The sequence below is a fragment of the Plectrocnemia conspersa genome, unplaced genomic scaffold (genome assembly GCF_051122295.1).
Source record: "Plectrocnemia conspersa isolate PC_06_02 unplaced genomic scaffold, ASM5112229v1 ptg000010l, whole genome shotgun sequence".
Taxonomy (NCBI): domain Eukaryota; kingdom Metazoa; phylum Arthropoda; class Insecta; order Trichoptera; family Polycentropodidae; genus Plectrocnemia; species Plectrocnemia conspersa.
In genome coordinates, this window is record NW_028277174.1 from 11,932,956 (window position 1) to 11,945,510 (window position 12,555).

The window sequence follows — 12,555 nt, forward strand, 5'->3', positions numbered from 1 at the left end:
TGTAACATATTATTATTTAATAAAACTATTTTGTGTATGCGATTTCATAAAAAATAATATAATACTTATTAATTCTTTTTATCTCTTTCCAGATTGTTCGAATTAGAAGATGATATGCTTGAACTGTAGAATTTGAGAACTGATAAGTGTTTGAATCATAATCAAAATGCCGGCTGTATTATCGAAGGTCCGCGAGGACATTGCAGCAACATGCGCCAAGATACCTGTTCCAGCAGCTTACGGATGCGCATTTGGCGCTGTGGCCGTTGCGGGTTTCATGAGCTACAAATTTCTCTCTCATAAGTCTCAGAAGGCTCCGAAGATCACGCTGACCAACGGAAACCGCCACATCAACAACAACTATGAGAAAGTCTTGCTTGAAAAGTGTAAGACGCCCACGACGTGCAGTGCCAAAGTCGAAAATGAAAAGTGCATTTTATGCAAAAGCCTCTCAGACTGCGAGAACAACCAGAATCCTAGCGATTCAGAAGACGATGACTCTGTGGCGAAGAACAAAATCCTGAGAACGCTGCAAGCTCGCGTTCCCGGACTGAACAGACAGTTCATCAAGGAGATTCTAGTTTTGTTAAGGATAATGGTGCCCAAGTTGTATTGCAGGGAGACCGCTTTGCTTAGTGTTCACACGTTGTGCCTGTTCACAAGGACCTTCCTGTCGATATACGTGGCGGGGCTGGAAGGATCCATAGTTAAATACATTGTGAAGAGAGACGTCCATAAGTTTGTGATGATGTTACTTAAATGGTTCGGCATAGCGATACCCGCCACTTTTATCAATTCCATGATCAGATATTTAGAAAATAAATTAGCTGTAGCATTCAGGTATTATAATAGACAATATATGTATAATACTTGATAGTTATTTATTTAATAATATTAATCATCTATATTAATTTACAGATCCAGATTAGTGGATCATGCATACAGAATGTACTTTAAAAACCAAACCTATTATAGAATATCAAATTTAGACAATAGAATAGAAAATGCCGATCATAGGTGACGTATTTTTTTATATCATATGCATTGTATAGTTTAAGAAGATGTTTAACCAATGATTTATTTATAGATTGACGGAAGACGTTAGTGTTTTTGCATCTTCTTGTGCACATCTTTACAGTCATCTCACAAAGCCATGTTTTGATCTGTTTCTTATAGCTCTTACAATGGCTAGCTTTACGCATAAAATGAAAGCAAATATTGTTGCGGGTTAGTAAAAAATTTTAAAATAGTTGATACTATAATTAAAGGCAATTTGGGATAGAAAATTATATTCTAATGCTTATAATCTTCTCAGAATGTCCGTAGTTGAGTCATGTCAACTTTGAGATCTGCCTTACTTATCTTTGTATTTGTATGTGAATTGTAGGTCCAGCTCTGGCTGTAGCTGTAGTAGCCGTCACTGGCAATATCATGAGAGTACTGAGTCCTAAATTCGGTGTATTGGCAAGCGAGGAAGCTCAAAGGCATGGCTATCTTAGACACATTCATTCTAGAATAATTGCTCATGCCGAAGAGATTGCTTTCTATGGAGGTCATAAGGTATGTTTATTATAAAATTGACTTTTAAAATGCAGTAACTAATACATATTCAAATCAAAGGTGGAACTACAGCAACTATTCAACGCTTACGATGGTTTAGTGTTACAAATGGACACTATATTCGGTCAAAAGTTATGGTTTGTGATGTTGGAACAGTTCTTCATGAAGTACGTGTGGAGTGGAACCGGTATGGTCATGGTTTCCTTACCTATACTCACAGGACGTACGAAATCAGGTATACTAATATAAAATATCCACGGCTATATGATATGATTTCAAAATATTTATTATATCAGGTCAAAACCAAGATGCGGCTATTAGTGAAAGGTCGCAATACTTAACGACATCAAGAAATTTGTTATCGTCGGCTGCCGATGCAGTCGAAAGACTCATGTCCAGTTATAAGGTAAATTTATAATCATAATTCTAATGCTTATCGTATTGATTATTATATATTATTTTATAGGAAATCGTGACCCTTGCTGGATACACTCATCGCGTCGCTAACATGTTTCAAGTTTTTGAAGAAACTGCTAGAGGAAAATATATCAAAACTTCTGTTGAACAATCTCCTAAGTTAAACACAATCAGCAATAAAGATGATGGATTACGACTCGATTTTATCAATGGTCAACCGATCGCTAAAGGTAGATTTAATAAATTATTTGTAAATAACCATTACTTTTTTATTTATTAAACATTTTTTTAGGTATCATTACTTACACAGAAGACTTATCAATTGATCTCATAGACGTCCCGATAGTGACACCAAATTTGGATGTTATGGTTACTCATATGAATATACATATTGAACCTGGAGAACATCTTATTATAACCGGTCCTAATGGATGTGGTAAATCTAGGTAAGTGATTTTAGAATGACTATAAATAATTTTATTGCCAATAATCATATTTTATTTACGTTCTAGTCTGTTCCGAATCGTTTCTGGTTTGTGGCCAGTTTACGCTGGCGAACTTAAAATACCGAAATACTGCGAATGTGATTGGTGCACTAGCGAAAGTAGTGGTACATCTAAAAATGCTGCACTGCGAGTCAAGTGTCAGAAGAGGCCGACTTTGTTTTACATACCGCAAAGGTTTGTATCATAACGCTATTTGCTTTCAGAACCATTTTTTATATCTACTTTATAAACACATCTCCATACTATTTTTGATGAATTTATTTTAGCTACATAATATTGCAGTAAAGATAAATTTTAAAGCAATAATACATATTTATTTTTAGGCCTTATATGTCTATTGGAACTTTATTGGATCAAGTGATTTACCCAGAAACTCCCGAAGAGTTTGTCGCTCAGCTCGGTGGACCTCAAGAAGGTGAAGTACGCGTCCGTAATATACTTCAACTAGTATCATTAGGACATGTGGTTGCTCGTGAAGGCTTACACGCTGTTCGCGATTGGCGTAATACGTTAAGCGGTGGAGAGAAGCAACGTATGGCTATGGCTCGACTGTTTTATCACAGGTAAATATAAATAAAATAATATGCAACAATTGGATTACTAATGATATTTTTATTTTATAGACCCGTGTATGCCTTATTGGACGAATGCACTAGTGCCGTATCGATGGATACTGAGATAGCTTTATACGAATCTGCTATTAAAGAGGGAATCACTTTATTATCAATCACTCATAGGCCTAGTTTAAGGTATTTATTTTTAAATTATCATAATCGTAAAAAATATAATTTGTACGTATTTGTAGGAAATATCACAAGCATATTTTGGAATTTGATGGAGTAGGAAATTGGTCTTATAAACCATTGGTTCAAGCGGAAATAACTGCACCTCTACCAGAAGAAAAAGAAACTTCATAGTGAAATTATAAATTTATTATTATATCTTATACCTGGACCATTTATTAATTATAAATGTATACAAAATAAATTTTATGAATTTATTAATTGTAAAAATTGGTTGCATGTACATTATATGAATGTATCAAATTATTAATTGAATCATTATGTAGATATTTTACTATTAAATATAATATATAAATATATTTCTATATCATAAATGTGTTTATCTTTAAATATACCGAACACCAAAGCTAAGGCCAGTTTCACACGTGCCGGATGGATTTGCCCGGCACCGGGACGGCGCCGGCCCGACGCTGCCTATACAACACCACCCCTACTACACGCCGCCAGCCCGGTGTCAGGCAAATCCATCCGGCATGTGTGAAAGCAGCCTATGGGTGTCAGTAAATAAAACACTAGTTCTTTTGTAGACTGTTTTTATATATAAAAATAAGATTTTTAAAGTTGTGATTAATATGGCTATAATCAAGGATAAAGAGCGAATATCGAACGACACATAAACGCCATGGACTTGTTATTATATGAAGATTAAGAATTACCCTGTAAAAAATATTCTATATATATATATAATATTATACAATTAAGCTAAGATATTTTTTCAAAGACAAGGAATCTGGTGTGGCGGCGTTCTGACAGTTCCCAGTGCTGCCACACCACCGCTCAACTTGAGAAGCGGTTGTTTTTAACAATTTGCAATATATACTCTCTCTTTCGCCATGGACAAGAATAAGAACGCAGCGTCCGCGCCAGCTCTCCGAAAGGTCGTTTAATTAAATTGCTATCAGAACATACATGCGCTACACTGGAAACACTGAAAAAGTATGATTATCATTTTTAAGTTTTATGAATAGGTATGTTCTGGGAAAGATGTATAAAAGAACGTTTACAGCACATGAGAATACATTTTTTTCTGCATTTAAAGCAGCAAAAGGTCGGTTTACTGTGATGCTTTGAGCAAATGCTATCGATATTTACAAGTTTAAGCCAATTCTCATATATTGATTCGAAAATTTTAGATCTGAAGAATAAGACCTTTGATAAGATAGACGGCACGATTTTGTTGCTTTTAACGTGGATTTTCAGGGACTGAACTTAAACTTGATCAGAAACATACACATCATTTAATGAAAAATACTATGATGAATCTTCATGAAATCGAAATATTCACAGGTAAAGAAAAAATAATCCCAGGTTTCACATTAATTGAAATCTTTATTTAATAAATTAACTATATTATCCTTACATTCTATTGAACTTCAATAACTTTAGCCCAGTAGAAAGTTACAATTTAATAAATGTGTTTTGCCAAACAAGAACATAAAAGAATTCGTCGTTTTAGAATTACCAAGAATTTGAAGAGGGACTAAGCTCACAATAGGCATACAAACATAGCGTTAATTACTGTAACAAACACTGTTTTACCGCACTAACTACCTTTATTTATTTGTGATATTCAGCACATGACTAGAAAACATATATTGTTTTACATATATTGTCATCATCGAAAACGACCACAATGGTCGCTTTCAAATGGCCACCCGGAAAACAACGCTTGCGTCATTAGCATAAAATGTATTTAACACTTACTCACACACAACACTCGGAGAGCACCAACTAACTCCGACTTGCATTACAAGAAACCAGAGACCAGAGAATTTTTTAAATTGACGAACCAGTAAAACTTAATCATAGACGGCACAAATGCTTTTGCTTGCTGTGGTTGGCTATTTTTTTTGTGAAATTCATACAGCATACAAGTGCGTAAAAACAACTCGGAACGAAATCTTCCATTAAAATTTGAGGTGTTTTATTGTTGTTGTTATGTTCGTAACGCACTCTCCAGATGTTAATCTAAACACTACCAAAAGAAAGACATGCGACCCGTACAACAAATAAGATAAAAACGTCTTTTTTTTGGTACCCCTAATATTTTAAGCAATAATGTTAAAGCAAAAAAGGTTGATAATGCCTGAATTTAAGTATACCAACACCACGAAAATATTATTAAACTAATTAAAACGACGGAAAATTGATTGCTTTAGTTACATAAAACATGATCTTTGACTTTGTAATGGAAAGAAAAACAGAACAGAAATGGTTGACGTGTTTAAGAATTCGCCTTAATCATAATAATAATATCAAATATATAATATATCCATTTATTTAATTCATATAATTATAATAATATTTACATAATATTAAGTTATTCGTTTAAACATATACAAAAATATTATTACATATAAATAGCAGTTATCATTGATGATATCATAGAAATGTTAAATTCTCCATCGCTACATTCCCACAAAACAATTCAAAATCACAACTCCCAGAGTGTAATCCTTATGGGTGGCTGATGGTAAAATAAAAACTATACTTTGAAAATTGTGATACGAGCGTCAGATGATGACATTGAGGATTTTATTTGACGTTCGCTCAACGAACTGAATTCTGCTAACGTCGCGATCGATAGTAAAACATTTCTAATTAAATGACTTTTATCTTAAATGTGTTTTAATGTAAATAAATACTTAATTACGTATGTATGAATTTTTAATAAATCATCATATATATATTATGAAAAATAATCTCCTCGACATGACATTGTTTAAGACTTACGTTCGCTTTCATACACTTACACTCTTGCATACTTAAAATTTATTATACAACAACGGATTTTTTTATTGCTTTTTTTAAATTAAAATGTCATGTTATGGAAAATTATTAAATCAACGACCATTGAACCTTTCACAGTGAACCATTCATTAATGAGCTTAGTTATGTTAAAAGTATAAAAGTGAATCTGCTCTATAAATGTTGGTCAGTCATATCATCAATGATACGGCCATTAAATAAATAAATAAATAAATAATGCTGGTGAATATCAGGTTTTGTCAGAATGAAGCTGAAGCTCTGTTAAATCATCAAAATTATATAACGTATTAAACAAATTATGAGTCAAAAAATAAATAATTACTCTAGCTCTTTTTTTGTTGAAAAAAGCATATTCTTTGCTAGTCGAAATAAAAATCGAAACAAAAGTAAAATAATAAAGCAGTATCTTATGGGTTTTATTTTTATGTTATAATACCACAAAGAGATTTTGAAATAAATAAAATTTCAAAGTGGCCCAAAAGATGATTGTAAAAAAATAACAGTTACAAACAACGTATGACTAGAATTTAATAGAACTAAATAATTTAATTCGTTTTGGTGGTTTTTTTCAATATAAATTTAATTATTCGATTTTTTATTATATTAAATTTTCGTTTTAAGTTTTATTGATAGTAAACAATTCATTCTTATAATATCCCCACCTATTGATAGTAATAAAGTTTAGTGTATTTGTGTTATGATGTGTGTTAAATGTTAATTGTACGGTTTGATACGGGAACGTTTGATATGTAAAATAGCAAAATTTAACAACCGGTTATTATGTGTGTATGTTTTCAAACATCACAGACGTTAAGGGAGAAGGCAGCTAAGTTATCGCCCTTTTTGCCTACGGCTCGTGCCTGGTATTGTCCGGCGTCGTGCAAGTCGCAAGCGACGATCTCTAGTCGGTATTTGGATTCACCTTCCATTGTGAACTTATATCTTACAGACGTCTCGTCGATGGGCTTGCCGTCTTTGAGCCATTGGAGTTGAATCGGGGGCTAAAACGCAATATATTACAATGTAATTTATCAATAATAATAATAATTTGGGTTATAGAAAATACCTTATCGGTCTCTGCTGTGAATACAGCGCCTTCTCCGGGAGCAACTGTAGCTGAGCATGGATACAAAGTGAAGAATGGACTGCGGGCTTCTTCTCCTGGCACTACAACGTTCAAAGTACCGGACGAGAACGATTCACCGCTATCGTTGAAAGCTTCACATGTATAAACACCTATAATACAAGCAAACAATGTCATAATAACCAATCTATTAACATAAAAATGTATATCAAATACTTCAATACTAACCGGCATCTTCAGGGAATATTTCAGCTATTTGCAGCTTATGAATATTTGCTTCGCTCGAGTACATGAAATCCTTAGATGGTTTGATTTCTTTGTTATTGTGTAACCAAATTACGTCAAATCGATCAGCTCCAACGATTCTATGTAACATATCAAAATGTTAAATATAAAATGTTCATTTTATTGATGTGTTTTGATTATAATTTATTTATTTACCTGCATGACAATGTAATAGATTCACCATCTTTTACTGCTTGTGATACTACATGTGAAACTATTCTCGGTGGACGATCCATCATCATTCCTCCTTTGCCTAATGTTCCGTTATCCATCGCTAAAAACACAAGTTTAACAAAGAAAATTAATATTTACAAAACACTAAGATATTATGACAGCACTCCGTTCCAGTCCGCAGGCGACTTACGTTTAATTGTAACTTTGCATACTGAGTCAGATACGCCGACACTGTTCTTTGCTCGACAAATATATTCTCCTTCGTCTTCGGGGAAGACTTCGTTAATCGCTAAGCTTGCCACGCCGTTTTTGTATTTAAGATCCATAATTTCAGAAGACGTCAAAACCTATCAAAAGAATATAAGCATTAATCGAACACTTTTAATGAATAATTTGATGTTTCAATTTACCTTTCCGCCTTTGAGCCATGATACTTGAGGTTCGGGGTCTCCTCTTACCGAGCAACTGAGTAATAATGGAGTTCCGTCCCTCACGCCCATCGCTGGTGGAAGAGATCTTGCGAATTCGGGTTTACACATTGAAGAATCGGAGGGTGGCACTGAAACGATATTATTATTATAAGCAATCATACTTTAAACAAATTGAATGATAATAGTGAGGATAATTACATATCAGTTCTTTTGTGGTACTTCTCGACCGTGAACTGATCGAATCAGCGTCTAGTTTTCCGCCATATTTCTTTGTCTTGTCCTGCGATATTTGCGGGGACAGCTTCGGCCTTGGCTTAGGGCCTGGTGGGTCAATCGTGACCTTCGTCTTTGTGACGATCGGCGGTGGAGTGGGCTTCAACGGTGATTCAATGTATTTACGGTCGCCAGAGTATAAGAAATTGTGTGCTAGTTGTGCTTGTTCTTGAGATACGACCTCTCCTTCTACAATCACAACGCAGCTCGTCTCATCAGTTCCATGCCTGTTAGTCGCTACGCAGCTGTACTTTCCGCTTTCTTCAGGTTTGCAATCAATGATCTCCAAAGTGACGACGCCGTCCGAATGAGTGATGGAGTATTCGTACTTAGACAGCTCTCGCCTATCTTTGAACCATTTGACTGTGGGTGCTGGTTTGCCGGAGACGCAGCAAAGCAATTTGCAGGTGTCTCGTGCTTGCATGACACGCGGCCGAAGCAGGAATGTAAAGCTTGGAGCTGCCTCGCTCTCCTCTTGCCAGAACGTATAAGGCAATGCTTCTCTACGGCGTACTTCTGTTTCTAATCTAGGAATGGTAGGCATCTTGGGCAGTGCTGGAAATATATATGAACATTGTATGAGATACCATCATATAAAATATATAATATATCATGTCTGAGAGATTGGAATCTATACAACAATTCTCAAAGCTAGTCACTAAAAACTCGTGATGGAAAACTAGCGATATGATTTTTTAAGGAACGTTTTACTGCAAGTACGTTTTACTTGCAATGTCGTAGATAGATTGATTTAGTAACTTTTAAAAAGTTTATTTTCAATCGAAGTAAAAATTTGATGAATTTAATTTCTGAATTCAATATTTAAATGACAAGATAATAGACAAAGAAGAAGCTACCATCAGTTGAGGTCTTAAATTCCCCAAGCCAAGTGGATTACCACAGCACAAACAAACCCTCATGTTGTAGCCCTATTATATTGCTAAAAAAATTGGATCAATAGAATGTGTCCAATGTGACAAGAATTGACTTGAGAATGAAGAATTGATTCTCTCATCGGCAATTTTGTGTTGCAAAGTCACAAGTGAAGCATCCAAAAAAGCCATAATACATACGTTGAACGTTAATGAAGACAACTTCTTCTCTGAAGCCGTAGTGATTCTCAGCACGGATTATATATTCTCCTCTGTCTTCCAATTTAGCTCTGTTGATAATGAAGTAATAGTCATCACCGACGTATCTCTTCATGAACTTGACGCTCTGTCTCAACTCTTGGTTGTTACGAGACCAGATCACAGTAGGTGTAGCGATGGCTATGATACGGCAATAAATCTTAACGGACTGTCCTTCGTAACAGAAGGCTGATTGTGGTTTGATCACAAATCTTGGCGCTGCTTGTCTACGATCTACAAACAACATCAATCAATACATAACATTACACATAAGATAAAAATATACCTAGTAATAAACACAAAACATACCGAACGATCCGTCATAGATCTTCCATTTATCAACCAATAACTTCCTGAGGGATGAATATTCGCTCAATCTACCGATTGGCAGAGCATACTCTGACCATCTTTCATATTTAGCCCTGAATCTGTCGCGCATAGCTTCATAGCGGCTCGAGTCCATCAATTTGGTGCGGCTAGATGGATCGCCGGTCAACCAAGCGTGCATCAGGCACTCGTGGGCAGTCATACGTTTCCTGAAATTATATACCATTAATATTATATCATTCTAAGCAGTTAAAAATGAAAATATGACTGAATACTCACTCCTTGTTCTTCACCAAGAGACGTTTGATGAAATCTCTGCCGTCTTCAGACACGCTCGAGAAAGCTTCTTCATCGAATTCCCAATCGCAAGCCTTGACGTTCTTGAGAGTTTCGATATCATTGTTACCGGCGAACGGTGAAAGACCAGATAATCTGAAGAAAATAGTTTTTTTCTTATAATGTATTTAACTTTCTACTTCTTACTGAATAATTTTCGGAAAAAAACTTAAAAATTTAGTTTTTCTCTAGACATGTCATTTTTACTTACTTTTGAGTATTATGCATAAAAGCATTGTTCATTATTGGATATTAAATGTATATATTTTTAATTACATTATATAATAAAATAAGATTGAAACAATAGGAAATAACAAAGGAATAAAAACAAAAATACTTTTTCGTTTGAATTGAAAGAAAATACTGTGTTTCTTCCACAATATGGTGCTCTCATTTAAGGTAAGGATATTTGCAAAATTTGACCAAGAAAGGGAGGTCTTATATTTCCCTTAGCGTCCTAAAGTTCAACTACTTTCATAATAGGGAGATAGGGTAAAAAGTCTGGAGGAGGGGGGAAGGGTCTGCTGAACTGACTATGTATTATCACAGTGTAACTGTCAAAAAATATATCAGTTAAAAAGGTAAATAAATATATCAGTTAAGAAGGTGCCTATCTGTGGTGTAGTAAGGTGCTACATTTTTTTATGGCAGGACTAAGAACAAATTTTTACCACATTTAGAAGTACGCCGAAACACTAGGTTTGATATTATTTTCTTGTCTTCATTCAATAATTTGAACCTTTCTATAAATGTTTTTTAATGTAATTTGTATTTGTATTTTAAAGACTATTCGTAAATATGTAGATTTTCACTACATATCTGTATACATAAATGTCTGATCTGATTAATTTACTCTTACTATTGCTAAAAATTATATATTTTTGAATAATGTATACTTACAAAACGTATGCTAATACACCAACGGCCCACATATCAGTGTAGAAACCGACTGGTTCTCTTTCGACAATCTCCGGTGCTGCAAACTCTGCCGTACCAGTAGATATCTTGACGATTTCATTAGGATCAAGTTTAGTGGCCAAACCGAAGTCGATCAACTATAAATGATAAACAGATTAGTGTTATGTTTCCCTTTACTCAATACTTTATACACATATGTATTCAAATACATACTTTAACATTGCTGCTAGTTCTAGTCTGGCACATAATATTCTCAGGCTTGATATCGAGATGTATAATATTTTGTTCGTGCATATGCTTAACGCCTTCGCATATTTGCCTCATGTAGTTGATAACTTCAGCCTCGGACATTTGATAGCCCGGAGCTGTGATCCTCTCGAAGAGTTCTCCGCCAGATAAGCTGTTAATTTAATAAATATGTATTATTAAATATATTAGAATTGAAATAATCATATGGAGCGGAAGCTTACAATTCGAAGATGAGCACCATTTCGTCATCGTCTTCGAACGCGTCGTGTAAGTTGATCAATTTACGGTGGTGCAAGTGGTTCATGATGTCGATTTCTTTACGGATCAGTTCTTTCTCCATGGCGTGGCCGACGGGTATGAATTTAGCAGCGAATATGTTGCCAGTCTTGCGTTCTCGGCAACGGTGAACGACGCCGAAAGCTCCGGTTCCTGCATTTGGTACGTGGACCACATTTCTCGCTGAGTTACATTACACAACAACTTTTGCCACACTTTTATTGTATTAATATATTATATTTGAAAAACTCATATATTACTTTCGATAACAATAGATGAAATAATATACATTTTCACAACAAATCTTTCATATATTTAGAGTTTTTCAAACTCTCGGGTATATTAGTGGTATTTAAATGGTTAAATCGGTATATGACATAAAATAATTTAACAAATTAATTACAAAAGGGTGATACGTACATTAACAATTGCTTTAAAATGATCCAAATCAACTTAATGTTTATATTTCATCATATTCAACAAGCAATTTTGATAAAAAAAAGAGGCACACTTACCGATTTCTTCCAAGATGTCATATCTATCATAGACAGAATCCAGTGAAATATCAACTGGCTGTGGAACATATTTGGAGTAGATATCAAAGACGTAGCTATCGTAGTCCTTAATTGGTCCATGATCGGCGTTCGTTCTTATCCTCTTGCCTTGAGCGTCAACCGGATATTCTTTCTTCTTCAATTCCTTCTTGATGACCTTCTTTGTTTCGATCAATCCGGTCGTTGCTGAAGAATCAGATCTTCCATAAATGTTTTCAGCGTATACTCTGAATTCATATTGATGACCCGGAGCTAATCCAGTAACGGCCATTGTCATAAATCTGGTGTTTCCTACACGTATCCAGCTGGACATTGGATGTTCTCTCTTTTCTACTAAATAATTGGTAATGTTTGAACCGCCGTCCCATACAGGAGGTTTCCATGTGAGAGCCAAGGAATCGATAGCAATACTGTCAACAGACGGGAATCGTGGAGGATCAGGACGATCTATAAAATAAATAAA

At 34.8% G+C, this 12,555-nt stretch overlaps 2 protein-coding genes across 55 annotated transcripts in view; one reads left to right on the forward strand and one right to left on the reverse strand.

The window, feature by feature from the left end:
* Positions 1-3,470, forward strand: part of Abcd1 (ATP binding cassette subfamily D) — a 45,221-nt gene extending 41,751 nt beyond the window's left edge. For all 5 annotated transcript variants that reach the window (XM_088194280.1, XM_088194281.1, XM_088194282.1 and 2 more), the window contains 12 exons: positions 93-840; positions 919-1,017; positions 1,088-1,227; positions 1,388-1,560; positions 1,621-1,795; positions 1,857-1,966; positions 2,027-2,207; positions 2,270-2,423; positions 2,490-2,657; positions 2,807-3,046; positions 3,107-3,232; positions 3,289-3,470. In XM_088194280.1, the coding sequence (XP_088050406.1) occupies positions 167-840; positions 919-1,017; positions 1,088-1,227; positions 1,388-1,560; positions 1,621-1,795; positions 1,857-1,966; positions 2,027-2,207; positions 2,270-2,423; positions 2,490-2,657; positions 2,807-3,046; positions 3,107-3,232; positions 3,289-3,400 (2,352 nt within the window). In that variant the 5' untranslated portion in view covers positions 93-166 and the 3' untranslated portion in view covers positions 3,401-3,470. The remainder of the gene's footprint in view (positions 1-92; positions 841-918; positions 1,018-1,087; positions 1,228-1,387; positions 1,561-1,620; positions 1,796-1,856; positions 1,967-2,026; positions 2,208-2,269; positions 2,424-2,489; positions 2,658-2,806; positions 3,047-3,106; positions 3,233-3,288) is intronic.
* A 3,017-nt stretch (positions 3,471-6,487) lies between these two features.
* Positions 6,488-12,555, reverse strand: part of bt (projectin protein bent) — a 98,076-nt gene continuing 92,008 nt past the window's right edge. For all 50 annotated transcript variants that reach the window (XM_088194269.1, XM_088194266.1, XM_088194265.1 and 47 more), the window contains 14 exons: positions 12,054-12,539; positions 11,484-11,691; positions 11,227-11,413; positions 10,996-11,150; positions 10,039-10,191; positions 9,742-9,968; positions 9,376-9,666; positions 8,228-8,857; positions 8,009-8,157; positions 7,789-7,945; positions 7,581-7,698; positions 7,368-7,504; positions 7,122-7,291; positions 6,488-7,056 (listed from right to left, as the gene is read on the reverse strand). In XM_088194269.1, coding sequence (XP_088050395.1) covers positions 6,850-7,056; positions 7,122-7,291; positions 7,368-7,504; positions 7,581-7,698; positions 7,789-7,945; positions 8,009-8,157; positions 8,228-8,857; positions 9,376-9,666; positions 9,742-9,968; positions 10,039-10,191; positions 10,996-11,150; positions 11,227-11,413; positions 11,484-11,691; positions 12,054-12,539 — 3,275 coding nt within the window. In that variant the 3' untranslated portion in view covers positions 6,488-6,849. The remainder of the gene's footprint in view (positions 7,057-7,121; positions 7,292-7,367; positions 7,505-7,580; positions 7,699-7,788; positions 7,946-8,008; positions 8,158-8,227; positions 8,858-9,375; positions 9,667-9,741; positions 9,969-10,038; positions 10,192-10,995; positions 11,151-11,226; positions 11,414-11,483; positions 11,692-12,053; positions 12,540-12,555) is intronic.